At 32.6% G+C, this 16,282-nt stretch overlaps 1 protein-coding gene across 3 annotated transcripts in view; it reads left to right on the forward strand.

Annotated features, from left to right (window-relative positions):
• The first annotated feature begins 2,511 nt into the window (after positions 1–2,511).
• LOC147072961 (G-patch domain and KOW motifs-containing protein) overlaps positions 2,512–16,282 on the forward strand; it is a 53,308-nt gene continuing 39,537 nt past the window's right edge. For 2 of the 3 annotated variants that reach the window (XM_085945983.1, XM_085945981.1), the window contains exons 1-2: positions 2,512–2,771; positions 15,522–15,822. In XM_085945983.1, coding sequence (XP_085802109.1) covers positions 2,563–2,771; positions 15,522–15,822 — 510 coding nt within the window. In that variant the 5' untranslated portion in view covers positions 2,512–2,562. Of the gene's footprint in view, positions 2,772–12,406; positions 12,504–15,521; positions 15,823–16,282 lie in introns of all 3 variants that reach the window. The other variant, XM_085945982.1, reaches the window with a different exon arrangement.

Raw genomic sequence — 16,282 nt, forward strand, 5'->3', positions numbered from 1 at the left:
TAATATAGGAGTATCAAGTATAATATACTGTTTAATTTTTCGCTATACATATTTAATTCACAATACCTATATTTTGAGTTGATTGTATGAGTTGACCAGCTTGGGAAACTTCTTCCGCACCTCTGTGCCAAATGCTGTGCAAAAATCTGCTGCAAATGTTAAAATACAATTTCAATAAAATTATATATTAAATCTTAATTATAAGCAATTATTTTGACAAATATTTTTCATTTACGTCAAATTCGAGTTGAACATGTTCGTGTCAGCCGGCTTTTAGTGCAAATACATAAGTTTTATGGTACAACAAGTACGTATATTGAATATCAAATACTTGCGAATATGTTTTAAATAAGACAATTTCGCTTTTTTGACAGAAAAAGTTACGTTTTCCACACCTATACTCTCGGGTCCAGTGCTGTTGACATAAATTTTGAATACAGCGGAAAACGCATTTTGAAAATAGCCGATAAACTGGATTATTTGTTAGTTTTGGTTAGGTTAGGTTAGGTTAGGTTTGGTTAGGTTAACTTAACAAATAATCCAGTTTATCGGCTATTTTCAAAATTCGTTTTCCGCTGTATTCCTTATAACCGAACAGTACCGAAATTTCTACTGCACGTCTACAAAATAATCTAATGGCAGCTCCGCATTCCGCAACGATGGTCTATGGCCTTGGCGTGTGATCAGTGTTGCCAACCGTACTATAATTATAGTATGTGTACTATAATTTTCGTCTGCGTACTATGTACGATATAAAACAGGTATAGTACGCCCAAAATACTATAATTTTGAGAAATCGGAAAAAAAGTTGCCAATAGAAGAAAACAACGTCAAAATAATCCGTGAGAAGCAAAAAAAAATAATCCTCATGTCTAAAAAAAGGTGACGTTAGCCACAGGTTTGCAGTTTGCAAATGCACAATAATTCATAAAACGGCCACTAGTTATAAACTACACAAACAGTCATATAAAAGGTTGTTTGCAAACCTTTCTGCAAATATGGAGTCTAATTTTATTATCCCTCACTTCTATACAATTGTGAAGCGCAATGGCTATCTCGTAGAAAAATGAAATAAAAGGGTTAAATTAATCATAATGTTGATTTCAAAGATTTGAAGACAACTTTGTTTAGGAACGATAATTTTGTTGTTAAACTTGTCTATTTGGTTGAAATTTAAAAAAAAAATTGAGTGAATAAATCAATCCAAGGACCATTAATGCATTCACTGATTTAAAACGACAAACTGAAGGCAAATTGGAGCTTAGGAAATCAAAATGACAACAAAAAAAAGTTCGCCATGTCTCCACTTTTAAATGATTTCTACGCCAGATATATTGAAGCAAACAAAAATCTATTTACTGAGTTCTTGGTTAGTTTGCTAATGCATTTTTCACATTATTTTAGCAAAAAAAGTTGCCTGTGGCGCTGCTTTACTTCGGAGCTATTAAATATGTGGTTGAAAATTTCTGACCCGGGGGGTCCGCTTTAGGATGTGGGGTCCATGATAGAATCCATTTGTCAATGAACGAAGATGAATTTGGATCGACTACTATTGAAATTGATTGTGCTAATAAACAAGCACATTCGTCAAAAAATAATGCAATACAAGTAGTAAGACCTTGTTTATTTTTTTTTCATTTTTGTATTCGTAAATAGGTACATTGTTGACTATTTAAAAAGATGTCTGTATTATTAAACAAAATAAGGAGGGAGGCACCAAGATTAGATTTTTTAAAAGGGAGGCGTAGTAACATAAAGTTTGGAAACCACTGACTTCACATTTGAATTTTGTCTAAAAAACAAGACGTTAATTACTTACCCTTCCTGGATATTTTGTCTAAAAAAACAAGACATTAATTACCCTACGTTTAATTTTTTGAAAATGCAGAAAATTATTGGTCATTCAACGCGTACTATATTTTTTGCCGAAATACTATAATTTTGAAGTCACTGTACTATAATTCCACTTTCAAAATATGGCAACACTGCGTGTGATTCAGGAACAGCGTTGCCATGTCTACTGAAATTTCAGTAGATCTACTGATATTTTTGGCAATATACTGAATCTACTGATATTTTCTGAAATCTACTGATATTTCTCCATTTCACAAAATTCCCACCAGCCGGGAAAGGCCACCAGCCATCTTTGAAAACTTGGGAACTTCGAAATTTTTCTCCTAAAAAAACGAGCCGACCATGAAAAATAGGGAACCTGCGGCCCGCGACGAAATAATTTTCCTAAAAAAAACAAGCCGACCATGAAAATCTGGGAACCTGCGGCCCGCGACGAAATATTTTTCCTAAAAAAACAAGCCGACGATGAAAATCTGGGAACCTGCGGCCCGCGGCAAAATATTTCTCCTAAAAAAAACAAGCCGACTATGAAAAATTGGGAACCTACTGATATTTTGTCGAATCTACTGAATTTTTTTTACACATTCTACTGAAATTAAAAATTTTGACTTGGCAACACTGTTCAGGAATTTAGTCACTTTTTAGACACTGAGTTTTACAGTGAGCCTCTACTGGCATCCGGCACTGTTACCAATATTAGATTAGTCTATGACTGTTACATTTCATGCTTCTCATTCTCAGTGGCAGCCTTGTATTATTGTAATTTGTTTGTTAAACTATAAAATGGAACCTAAAAAAGTATCATTCGGTTTCTTCGGTAAACTATTGAAAAAACCCGCTCAGACAACCTCTCAAATACCAGAGGAAAGAAAGCAGTTTATTGATTGTTTAGAAGGTAACTCAATCAAAGTTATAGGGTAAGATATTTTTATAATTTCATTTAGTTAACGCGTGCCGTAATATAAATCCATCATAGTATTGAATAACACATTAGATTAGTACGTATTAACACCTTTGTATCATAAAAAAAAATGAAATGATTCGCGAATAATAGTTATTTTTAGGTTATGCATTATATACGTATAGGCGTCAAATGAATACGTGTATTAATTAAGGCGCGAAGTACCAAAAAGTAGTTTTGCTTGTGGCTATAAAATACTGATTTGTCAAATAAAATTGTATGAAGCAGACATTTTGAAAAATGTAGTTACACAGTATGAAGCAATCTCGGCAGCTTTTATTATTTGAGGCGCCGAGCGCCAAAGGAGCTCAAGCACCATTTAACAAAAGTGCTACAAAATGGCCGACAAGTTTTCAGTGAATTTATTTTTTTAATTTTAAACTTGAATGTTGAAATGGACAATTATTTTCTAAGCAAAGCAAATTTTAAAAAATCAAAGTATTATTTGCAATAACATTTAATGAAAAATATCTATTGGATTCCAAAAAAAATGGTGTTTGAGCCCCTTTGGCATATAGAAAAATGAAAAAAGGTGGCACATGATACTTTTTTTTGTTGCATAAGCTTCTGTGGCATTAACATTTTCAAACTCAAATAATGGCATTGATTTAAAAAAAATGTTTTAATGTAAGGGATTTGGATAGCAATAAAAAAACATTTTGATATAAACAAATTTTATTATGCCAAATAAACACTGAAAAAATGGTCAAATTTGTTATGATTGTTACATGAGTTTGTTTAGCATAAAATTTGCCTTATAATATTAAATACATTTTTGCCATTACAGCAATGATTTCAAAGCTTTTGGATGGTTTTTTTTTTTAATAACCGTCTATATACCCAATATTATTAATAATACTAAATCAAATCGTTACTCCAAACTGGCCAAAATAACAAAATCATTATTCAAATTTAACACCATCATTTTTTCTCAAGGATTCGGGTGATTTTTTAAATACTTTTTTTAGTGTATATCTTTCGTAATTAGATATAAAATAAGATGAAATTAGAAATAAGAGTTATTTTCCTTTATGGAAGTAAAAGTTTAGTGGACATAATTACTAAAATGAAGTTAATAACCATATTTCAAAAGTAATCTAAAATATTTTAAACAACAGCGTATGTGAAAGAAAAACGGATAAAACATGTTAAACTTACCATGATTTTCCTCGTTTACAGGTTTAACACACATCGAAACTATTTTTCTAATCCTTCTTTAGCTCATTTTTAGTTTTTTTCACTGTTGAGAACTATATTCAATAAAACAAATCTGACAGCTGTTTTGGTCTCGCGCTCTCCATAGAATATTGGCGGATAAGCTTCTGTGGCGTGTCGACATAACGACCAAAACAATTATGCAACAGAAAATAAATCTCTATTGTAAAATATCTATAATTATTTGAGCGATAAGACTTTGTGGCATGATACATATCGATTTATAGAAAAAACCTACATTCAAATGTCAAAAATCGTAAAGTTGGCGCTTAAGCTCCTTTGGCACTCGGCGCCTCATTTTAAAACTTAAATTTATTTTGAATTTCCACAGTACATAGCTTCGAAATTGACATTTCCGGTCAGGGTGTAAGTACCACGCAAAGAATCTTATTTTAAGGTCACACTGATGACATTTTCAATAGAGATGGGTAAAATATTATAAATTAAAAAAAGAAGGTTTTTCGATACTTTTGTTTTAATAATTCAATTATTTATTTACCTACTCCTAATACAATCATTCTGCGTTTTATTTCGGCGATGTGCATATGACCCTAGAGACTATAGAGCAGTGGTTTCCAAACATTATGTTACTACGCCTCCCTTTAAAAATAAACTAATCTTGGCGCCTCCCCCCCCCCTTTATTTCATTAAATAACACAGACACCTTTTTAAATAGTCAACAATGTACTAACACAAAATGAAAAAAAATAATCAAGGTTTTACTGAGTACTTATATATTCATTTTTAAATTAATTTGTTTTTCATGCGATGAATGTGCTTGTTTATTAGCACATACAATTTCACTAGAAGTCAATCCAAATTTATCATGTTCATTGACAAATGGATTCTATCATGGGCCCCTTATCCTGATTTTTAGGCCCTTTTTTACAATTAATAAAATAATGTTAAAAGTGCATTATCAACTATTCTAGAACTCTGCAGTAAATAGGCCGGCCATAATAAAATACTTGTTATGTTATGTCATTATGTGTGCAGTGATTCCCATTATCCTTTACCTGTAAACAATACCCAGCCTGTGTCCATACTATAAACAGATACTGGTGATAAAACTGATAAATTATCAATAATTATTTTGAATTTTGTTTTGTATTAAGTAGGTACATATGTGAGTCAGTTTTAATTTAAATAGTAGTACACATTTTTTTATTTGATACCGTACAACTTAGCAATACGCAGCTAAGCGTTGGACTATCACGCCGTGGGTCTCAGGTTCGAATCCTGGGTCTGGCAAGTACACATATTGTTTTTCAATTTGTGTGTGAGTCAGGGTATGGACCTAATAGGTTGAGCAAGTGGCTGACATCCATTTCTCGTAAAAAACAAAAATCTGTTAATACAAACCTCTACTCTGTGGAGGCCCATATGATCCTATTAGGATCGGACATGGTCGGAAGAAGAAGAATGTTCTTAATTAATTATAGGATGTATATTTCCCATTTAATTCAATAAGGCATAATTAATTAATATTATTATATTCTGTAAATTATTGAAGAAGTAGGTACAATGTGTTTTATATATATATATATATAACTAGCAGAAGTACCCGGCTTCGCACAGGGTCGCTATGTGGTTATATTTATCTTAGATATTTAAAAAATAATAAGAGGTAAGTAATTATTTTTTTAATATTAAAATATCTGTCTAATACAATATGGCAATATGAAAATAATTCTAATAGGAGTAAAGGTCAAACAAAAGAACACTAAATTAAAATCAAATCCAAAATATGAAAACGTTAATAATGTTATTAATATGTAGTTAAAAAAATCAAAATTGGATGGAACAAACAAACAACAAACTTTGTATTTTATATAATACTAATTAAGAAACCTTCGCAGATGTGTGCACAATAACTAACTGACAAAAGTTTAATTGCAATCGGATGAATGGTATAGGAACGCATACGAATAGAAGAAGAAGATGATTTTCTAATTCGGAAACCTTTGCGGGCGTGAGAACAACAGTTGATCAAAATTTCATTGCTATCGGATGAATGGTATAGGAACGCATACGAATAGAAGAAGAAGAAGACGGTTGTACTAATTCAGAAACCTTCGCGGGCGTGCGCACAACAACTGGTCAAAATTTCATCGCAATCGAATGAATTGTATAAGAACGCATACGAATAGAGGAAGGAGAAGATGGTTGTACTAATTCAGAAACCTTCGCAGGCGTGCGTTAAACAACTGGTCAAAATTTCATTGCAATTGGAAATAAAAGAAGAAGATGAAAATGGTTGTACTAATTCAGAAACTTTCGCGGGTGTTGGCACAATTACTGACGAAAATTTTATTGCAATTGGATGAATGGTATAGGAACGCATACGAATAGAAGGAGATAAAATAAAAGAAGAAGATGAAAATGGTTGTACTAATTCAGAAACCTTCGCGGGTGTTGGCACAATTACTGACGAAAATTTTATTGCAATTGGATGAATGGAATAGAAACGCATACGAATAAAAGAATATAAATTAGAAGAAGAAGAAGAAGATGGTTGCACTAATTCAGAAACCTTTGCGGGTGTTATCACAACAACTAACGAAGGTTTCATCGCAATGGGATGAATAGTATAGGAACCATACGAATAAAAGAAGATATAATGAAGAAGAAGAAGAAGAAAAATATAGTTTTTCTAATTTAGAAACCTTTGCGGGTGTGCGTACAATAACTGACGAAAGTTTCGTCGCAATCGGATGAATGGTATAGGAACCATACGAATAAAAGAAAATAGAATTAAGAAGAAGAAGAAGATAATGATTTTTCTAATTCAGAAACCTTTGCGGGTGTGCATACAACCACTTAACAAAATGTCATCGCAATCAGATGAACGGTATGGCAGCGCATAAAATGCGAATAAACAAACAAACAAATATTGATTTTTATAAATTAGATATACTTAATATTCTGAATTTCAAACCAAGAAGAAAATGTATTTAAAAAAAAAAGTTGCTTAATATCGATATTATAACATTTATAACGATACGCATTGGACATCACTAGCGGTTTCTTGACAAATTAGCGGATTGTGTGAAACAATTATAAAAATGTAATTACCTCAGAATTTCGAGGTTTTTTGGCTGGAATCACTTTACTATTAATTGTGGAGTACTCTTGGCCACTAGTTTTTAGTTTTTTTTTTACATTTTGGACACTTCCTTCATCTTTTTGGCGACGTTTTTTAACAGAACTCATGAGTGTCAACACACCGTTTTCAGCCATTTTATATGGAATGCCGTTGAACACTGCAGTGGTACTTACACCCTTACAAATAAAACACGCCAATGGACTTACATCGTCGCCAGATTTAAATATTTTATTGTATTTTTTTGACATGCTTAAGACACTTACACCATAGTTAATAGTATTGGCGTTGTTACGTAGAACAGTTTTCTATAAAAATGTCAGTTTTGAAAATGTTGGTACTTAGCGCCTTAATTAATACACGTATTCAAATATCAACACGTAGAGCTTGGCCGTAGCCATGGAGCGTGTACGGCGCGGACTAGGTGCGGGAACGGGCACGGGTAGAATGTCCGTAGTAGCCCGCGCGCGTCCAGTCGTGTTCAGGGATAGGAAAATATAAACACAGAAAAGTTTTTACTGGAAAACTCCTATTTGAAATGGCAAAACTTTGCAGCAAAATATGGGGCCAATTAAATCAATATGGAAAGCACTTTAACAGAAGAATTTTATAACTTATACAAGAAACTGCGGGAACAACCAGACAAGTTTTTCGAAAAAAGATAACTTGAGAAAATATTTGATTAAGTATATTCTAATTGATCTAAGTTATTTTCTTTTCTTTATTTATTCTGTAATTAATGTATCGTTTTGAATAGATAACAAGGCAAGTAATTGACATATCTCTTTCTCGCTCTATCATACCGGCAATCGCGAGAGCGAGCGAAATGCACGATCCGCGCACAGAGTTTTGATTTTTATCAGTTATTGGAAACAATCGGTCATGCCACATGAGGGATAATACAAAGTAGTGGAATTAGGAAACTACCCGGCTGAAAAGAAAAATTTTGCATGGTGGCCACGTTAAAAGATCGCGTACAATATGCGTGATTTGTGAAAAAGGTCTTCATGGTGTTTGTTTATTGGAACATTTAAAATATGTATTGCAAATGATTTTATTTCATAATTTTTTTATAAATGAAACTGTTTTTATATAGCACATATCCACTCCACTTTAAACACTGAGTTGAGTAAAAGTCTTTCCATTATTTCAAATGCATAAAATAAAATAAAACATTGTCCTTCCACCAAGAATTTGACTGTAAACAAATGTTTATATGGTAAACTGAAATTTGTATTTGGAATTGTTTTTATTGTAAAAAGGGTGATGCCATGAAAAAAAATACAATAGTTATAAGTTCTAAACCTATTCAGTTACAAAACATATATGAATCGGGTTATATTACAAAACAATAAAACTAAATAGATAAACAATGTTTCGTACCACTGGTGCAGTAGTATGTTCCCAAATTAACTTAACATTTCAGGCATCAAAAGCAAAACGATGATCGATGATCGTTGTTAGCATTTCTGGCCATTATCAAAAACAACGATAAAGGTTAATATATTCTAAAAATATTTTATTTTTATCATGTTTATATTTTTTTATTAAAAGAAAACAAATAGTTACATAGATTAAAAATATGTATAAAATAGACTAGAAAAAGATATTGCAACCAGCAGTTTCCATATAAATTATAATATAGTTAACCATATTATAATTTAAATACAGAGAAATTAGATAAAGAGATAAATGAGAAAGAATATTGAATAAATATAGACAAAAAAAACATTTTTTAAGTACCTACATTTATAAATATAAGTAAGATAAGTATACAATATTATATGTGCGTTAAGAATTATTGAAATTTAAAGATATTATTTTTATAAATAATATCGTCACCGTACTGGCAGAAGTTGGTAAGTAACATATTGATAGTTCTGAGAAAACAGCAAATGAAAATTTGATCTTTTAGGATAGAGCCTCTAGCTTCAATATATCGTCGGTATACTGGCAGAAAGCTACAAGTCAAAAATCCTTGTTTTGAGAAAATCGACTTTTTCTAAAATCAAGAAGTTTGGAGCTCTCAATTTTTTCACCTAAATCATTATTTATTAAACCAACCACTCTATGAAATGCATTAATCATGTAAGAATTCAATTCAAGTATAAGCAAGTATTTTTGGTAATAATTATTGTTGATTTTTTTTAATTTGTAAATAAAATGGTGACTTATCGTTTTCTACCAGTACACTTTTGGAGTCAATGGAGTGGCAATAGGCTAAATGTTATAGGTAGTTGGCTAGTAATATACAAGACTCCTAATTATTATAGAAATGGATTTTTTTACTTGAAATTTTATATAAATTAGAAATTTACACAGAAATAGAGGTACTTCTGTTTGACATTATTATGAAAAAATATCTACTTTGATGACTTTTTTTGTGTATCATTGGTATTTTAATTTCAAATTAAAATAGTCTTTATAATTTTTTTCATACAATCAATACCTAATTAATTATGTCAATTTCGTGTATTTAGGGGAGGATAAAAATAAAAATGGGAATTACATAGTATTTTGTTTATTTATTTGTTTCCAAAAATATTGAAACAAGATTTAAGTACCTACCTACCTATGATCTATTTTATAAAAAAAAAAAACATATAAGTAAAAGTTAATTATGTTAGCCACATTTAATTTTACATAAATTAAGATAAATTAGATAAGAGTTATTCCTCTTCCACATCAGAATCAAATTCCGATGGCTCAGGTAATGACGTCCTATCCAATGAAGTTGAAGTAGGCAAATTTTCACACCACGGATGTAGTTCTGGAGGTATAATGTTAGGTACTACGACACATGGCCAACAAATCTTTATATCTTCTTAGAAATACATAATTACGAATGACACGCGCTCTACCTTCAGCAATTCGAAGCCTCCGTATCTTTGGTGCATTGCTGTCAATATTTCCCAAAATAAAATCTTATTTGCGCTCAAAACTGCCTGATGCATATAAAATCAACTGTCAATCGATGAGTAGAATGCGCGGGTGACTTACGCAATTTAGTTAAGTTGGTACAAATAGCCTAGCAGTCGCATAAATGTGTACAGCCAAAAAGATATAAGTCACGTTGACGTTTTTGTGCAGCTATAGAAATATTAAATCTCTACAGTCATAAAACTTTAAGTGTACTTATAGTTATTTTCCAGTAAGAAATGCGAACATAATTAACTTAATTCGTATTGACATCTTTAAATTACGAAAACAATAAATGGAATATGAATGAGCTTGTTTTTCCAGACGATAGAGCGTGTTAAAATCTATCAAGTTGCATTATTAGGTCAAAACAGCTAAATTTTGACTTAACGTTTTCTGCCAGTATACTGACGATATATGGTTTCGTTGATCATTGTAATATCAAAATATAAATTGATTTATGTTGATTTGATACAAATAAAATTTGGTATAAATAGATAAACAAATGATATTCATTTTGTTGGTTTTTATTAAAAAGGTTGCACTTACAAAGTTTTGCTTCTCAAAGAATGAGTGCAAGTATAAGAATAGATACCAAGATGTGAATTAGAAATAAACAGTGGATTGATGAAATTAAATCAAATTAAAATTATATATCAACATTAACATGTAAAAATATTATAAAATTCGACATAAATGGATGTGTAATAAAAATAACATAAATTAATAACATAGAAAGGTTGTACATATGGAAACAATGTTTTTCACAAAAAAAAATTCACAAGTTACAGAATCATTGGCACATTTATTTAAACAGTAAAAATGTTGTAATGTCACAATCAATCTTAACAATTTTATTGTAAAAATTAAGCCTCAAAAATATCTATAAATAGAAAATATTTAAAAAAAAAATAATATAAAAAATCTAATCGACATCTTCAGTTTCCGTTTTTGGAAGTGTGTCCACTTTGTTTTTAGATACCGGTAAAGTTTTATACCATTCATGCGGTTCTGTTGGAATCAGTCCTAACTTGCAAAGTCATTGGAGATCCTTTTTTTTTGCAATCGATATAGGAAGTTATGTTCGTAAATATTTTTTTATATTCACCATTATGATCGTATCGATATTGAATTATATGAGGAAACTCTTTTTCAAATTTTAAACATTTTATTTTTAGCCAATAAACTGTGTTTCTATCCTCATCTATTTTTCTATTACTAATTGTACCCTTGGACAATGCGGCAAAATCGAAAGTGTCAAAAAAATCTAACTGCTTTGTCTTATAAGGGCGAGCAGATTTATGATTTCTCGTGGAACGGGCAGAGCGGAAAATATTCAGCAAATCTTTAAGGCTTTCACGGTTGTTTTTTATCGTAGTAGATTTTTAGGTTTCCACCGTCCTTCTTCCTTCTTTCCTCGACGTTTCATTACATTATCACTCTTGATAATGGCCTTCGCAACAAGCCCGAAACGTTGAGAAAGAAGGAAGGACACACAGTGAAAACCCAAAAATCTACTACAATATTCAGCAAATCAATCATGGAATACCCAGACACATGATTTTTTCTATGTTCGATTGCGCTGTGGACAGAATCTACGTCCATATGTGTATGACCTGATTCTAGGAATTTTTGCTCGATCGTAGATATTCCTGTGGTAGTTACGATACGTAGGAGAAGTGCTGCAATATTCTAATTTCTGTTCTGTCCGCCGCATGTATCATAGAATAATCTCAAGTAATGAATTTCAGAAGGCATCTCCTTAGTCCAGTAAAATAAAGCACTTCCAACTTCATTACTTCCTCTTTTTCCATTCAATTTAGTCCAAGAGATGCAATAGGCATTGTTTGGTGAAACAGCTTCGTAGACAGTTAATTTATAAATATTAATTTTCCTTGAATAATACATTTCGGAAGTTGAATCAGAAGGAAATTGCGAAACACTTTGCATGTCAAATGTAGCAGACATGAATTTCCGATCTGTCTCGCATCGCCTTTTATCAATTCAAATCAACGCATTTATTATAGGTCCATCACTAATGTGCAAAGTGCTCATAAAGAATTTTTGACACACACGAGCAGTTTTTCAAGTAATATGATCTGGATAATTTATGATTCGGTCTAATATTCGCAATTTTTTTTTGAATAGGAGGATTTTCATTAATATTATTAAGGTACCTAATCCTTTTGTCTTGAATAATCTTAGTTCCAAAATGATTGACAAATCTCATCTCCAGAAAATATATTTGTGCCTCGAAATCTACATATATCACAATTAACTTCTTTAGGCAATTTGCTTGGCATTTCATGACCACTTCCTTTCTTGGTTTTGTATAGTAATCCATTTTTACGGAGAGATTTATTAACGTTGACTGCCCAATTACTGACGATTACAGCGAACTGACATCTACGTAAGATTGACATTCGACACATTGCTGTCACTCACAAATCAGTAAGTGCACACCTACCAACTTCTTCCAGTCTATTTTTTTGATAGTAAAGAATATTATGAGTGGCTTTTACCGGGAAGTGACTTTACCAACAATTGCTTGTGTATAATTTGAATTAAAGTACTTACCAATAAAATAAATTGTTATTTCTTGACAAACTGGAATAAAAGTTGCACCGCACCTACTGAGTTAGTCCAGACGAAGACTTGATGCCCAAAAATCTCGCTGTACACTTAACACATTTTTCTCAATTTTGTCACTTACCAACTTCTACCAGTACGGTGACGATATTATCTACTTATTTATTTAGTACTACATATTATATTAATACAAGTGAATATCATTTGATATAATTTTATGCGACGTAATAAGGCAAAGAGGCGTATCAGTGTAGTAAAACCATACGTAAAAAATGTATACCTACTTTAAATCACTTCGCACTATCTATGCTTTGTGAAAATAGTACCACAAATACACCAGACGCGCGCGTTAAGCTCATGATGGTTTGAGACACCCGCTACTCGCTCGTTCCCCGCGTCGGCGCCCGTCCATTCAGTGCGGACACCTCAATGCGCGCAGTATGGGAAGAGCCCGCCGCATGTACAATCTTGCCTGCGTCGAGCTTGACGCACCAAAACAACACGCGCGAATACCCGTCCCCGCGCATTGTCTACGGACATGTCGAAACGTGTTCATACGTTTGAGTTGCCCGCACCGCCGCCGCGCCGCACCCGTCAAACCACTACGGACGAGCATGTACACTAAAAATAAGTTCTTCTTCAGGCGTAGCATATTACGGTTCACTCACAGTATGGAAACTGCTTAACATACTATTGTTAACCATTTGCTTAGATGTTTCAATATTAGAACACCGTTATAAATCATATTATGTTTAAAACAGGCTCCGAGTTCATGTACTATAATATAGCAGGAATTGGTAATTTTTTTCGGGTCTTTTTACTGGTTCTCCGCCACCGTTAGCTGTCTTCTGTCAGTGAGCGCAGTGTTGCCAACCGAACTATAATTATAGTACATTTTGGTTCGCGTACTATTGAAAAAGTAACATTTTCGTCCGCGTACTATTAAAAAAGTATAGTATGTCAAAAATACCACAATTTTGAAAAATGGAATTAATTTAATTCGCCGGTTGTGCGAATATTCCCCATTGCTTATTTCATTACGTTTAAAAGTTGTCTACATTGTCGATGTTTAAAGTTCCGTCAAAAGTTCGTACTTCAATCACAGCAAATCGTAATAACGTGAAGCGAGGGACGTAGTAAGTATTATCTATATAATATAAAATCTCAGTGTACGATATTAGTCTATGGACGGAGTCTTGCGTTGAATACTCTAAAAAACTAACATGACAGTTACTGACGGCTGCCAGTATTAGCATTTTTCGGTCGTAAGAGGTGTTTTAATAAAACAGGGCATCGGAATTTCTCGAATTCTCCGTTATGTTTATGTGCAAACAAAAAACTTACATTTTCAACATGTCCTATAATTTTTGCCGAAATACTATAATGTCTTGGACTGCGTACTATAATTCGATAAAAATAAGATAGCTGAATTCCAAAATGGCGACTGACAGATAAAAACGACGGAGAATCAGTAAAAAGCACCTTTTTTCCCATGAAGGGTGTAATATAAAATTATAAAATCGCTAAGGGCACACATACATTTGTTTGACCAATTAAAAACTTTGAAAAAATATGGTCATTTTATAGAACCTAACTACTACTCCATATTGTTTTTGTGATTAAGGCCTTTTGAGACCAGTGTTGCCATATTTTTCTATGCTGGTTATAGTACAAAGGCATAAAAATTATAGTATTTCTGAAAAATATATAGTACAGGAACATTTTTCGTCGTGACTCCTTTAAAATTATAGTATTTTGGTATATGTGGCGTAAAATTATAGTATTTTACATTTTTCATGAAATCAAAATTATAGTATTGTGCTATAATTATAGTACGGTTAGCATCACTGTTTGAGACAAAATTAAGCCAAAACCTACTGTAACCAATGACATTATTAATGGACAACGCGCTCGGTACAGTAGCTAGCAAGTAAATTCGTGCATAGCGACATTCGCACATGTATAGGTAGACGTCACGTGACAGAATTTCGCAATTTCCATTATGCGATATCACGCATCGAGAATTTATAGCAATATCACCGTTATTGTAATGGCGTTAGAACAGTGTTTCTAATGTCAATGTTCATTTGAGCGAACGATATTGATATTAAAATATGAATTATGCCATTCGGCAGACCCGACAAAAAAGTGAGTCTCATTTTTTTTTCCAGATGCTTCGTCCATATTAATGTCATTGACTGTAACACAAAAATAATTGGTAATTATGCCGCAGATGCCCGCATAAGCTTTTATATTTTTTTTTTTACGAAAACAGTTTATTCCGTGTAGACAATTATATTAAATACCTTTTTCTGTCGGCGCAGATGCTTTTCAATCCAATAATTGTTAATTTAAAATTTTCATACATTTTTATCAATCATCATCACAAACTAAGATTATATTAGGTTATATTCTTAGGTTGTGGTAGGTTTGGCTTGGTTAGGTTAGGTTTGGTTTGGTCTAAATAGAAAGTTACAAAATCTCATGTGGGCATCTGCGGCATATTTACCCAATTAATTAAGACTTCTTCATTTGACAAAAGTTGTATAAAACTCAATCTTGACATCCTGCGGTTCTAGCATTTTCAATCCGATATGGTATTTCAAGACTTCAAGACGTGGGATGCCTTGATTGCAAAACTCTAATTAATATTGTTTTCTATGAGAGTGAGTTTGGATGGATGTTGTTTTATAAATTATTAAAATAGGCACTGTTTAACCCACTTCCTTATGTTATAGTTATGCCTATAATAATATGTATTTTTTGTAGCATTTTTCGTTGCCATGTTGTGAATGTAGAAACAAATTCGATTTGTACATGGTATTTACAGGGATATCGGGACGTGGGAGACTCATATTATGTTTTTAAAAATAATTGCAGCGGCGAAGTGGCGGAAGAAAAACAGCCGCTCGTCATTCCCCTCAAGAACAAAACGTCAACTGCCGCCTCTCTGGCCAGAATTGCTCTAGAAGTCGAACCTGACATTCTACAATCCGAATTGCCACCTGCTGAAAATGAAATCCAGGCACAACCGACTGCACCTCATAAGAATGAATCCCTCGACGAGAAGGCAATGAGAGAGATACTAGAAGGTTTAGATGTGAATACACATAAAGACGGAGCAAAATCAGCACTTGTCTTGCCTGTAACTGAATTCCCCAGTCTGACAGGGGAAAAAGAGGTGAAAAAAATACGTACATATTAGCTAGATTACCTTCATCCTCAATGATTCTTTCGTTATCCATGCCTGTTCAATAGATTGGATAGAACCATGCGGTACCTCCGAGAATTCCCATTGCTTGGCAGACTATGTGTCTTTCTAGGACATGCCATGTATACCAATGGCGAAGGGTGGAGGTAGGCTGTTAAAATCCAACATAAATAGTGCACACCAAACATTTTCAGTCAAACGTATTTGTTTACAATGAACTAAGGCTACGATGTATAGTTTTTAAAATTCAACTAAACCCTGTCTAATCTAAACCATAGTAGAGAATAGTCCAAAAATATTCGTTTATCTATAAAATATCTAAAATTATGCCATTAAACCATCCATAAGTTTAGACACATTATAGAATATTTTGATACAAGTCCTTTATGGGGAAGCCGGGCGGGAACCGCGCTAATTGTCAGCTGATTTT

The sequence above is a fragment of the Rhyacophila brunnea genome, unplaced genomic scaffold, assembly GCF_057557595.1.
Source record: "Rhyacophila brunnea isolate RB1 unplaced genomic scaffold, BYU_Rbru_1.0 scaffold_19, whole genome shotgun sequence".
Classification (NCBI taxonomy): Eukaryota; Metazoa; Arthropoda; class Insecta; order Trichoptera; family Rhyacophilidae; genus Rhyacophila; species Rhyacophila brunnea.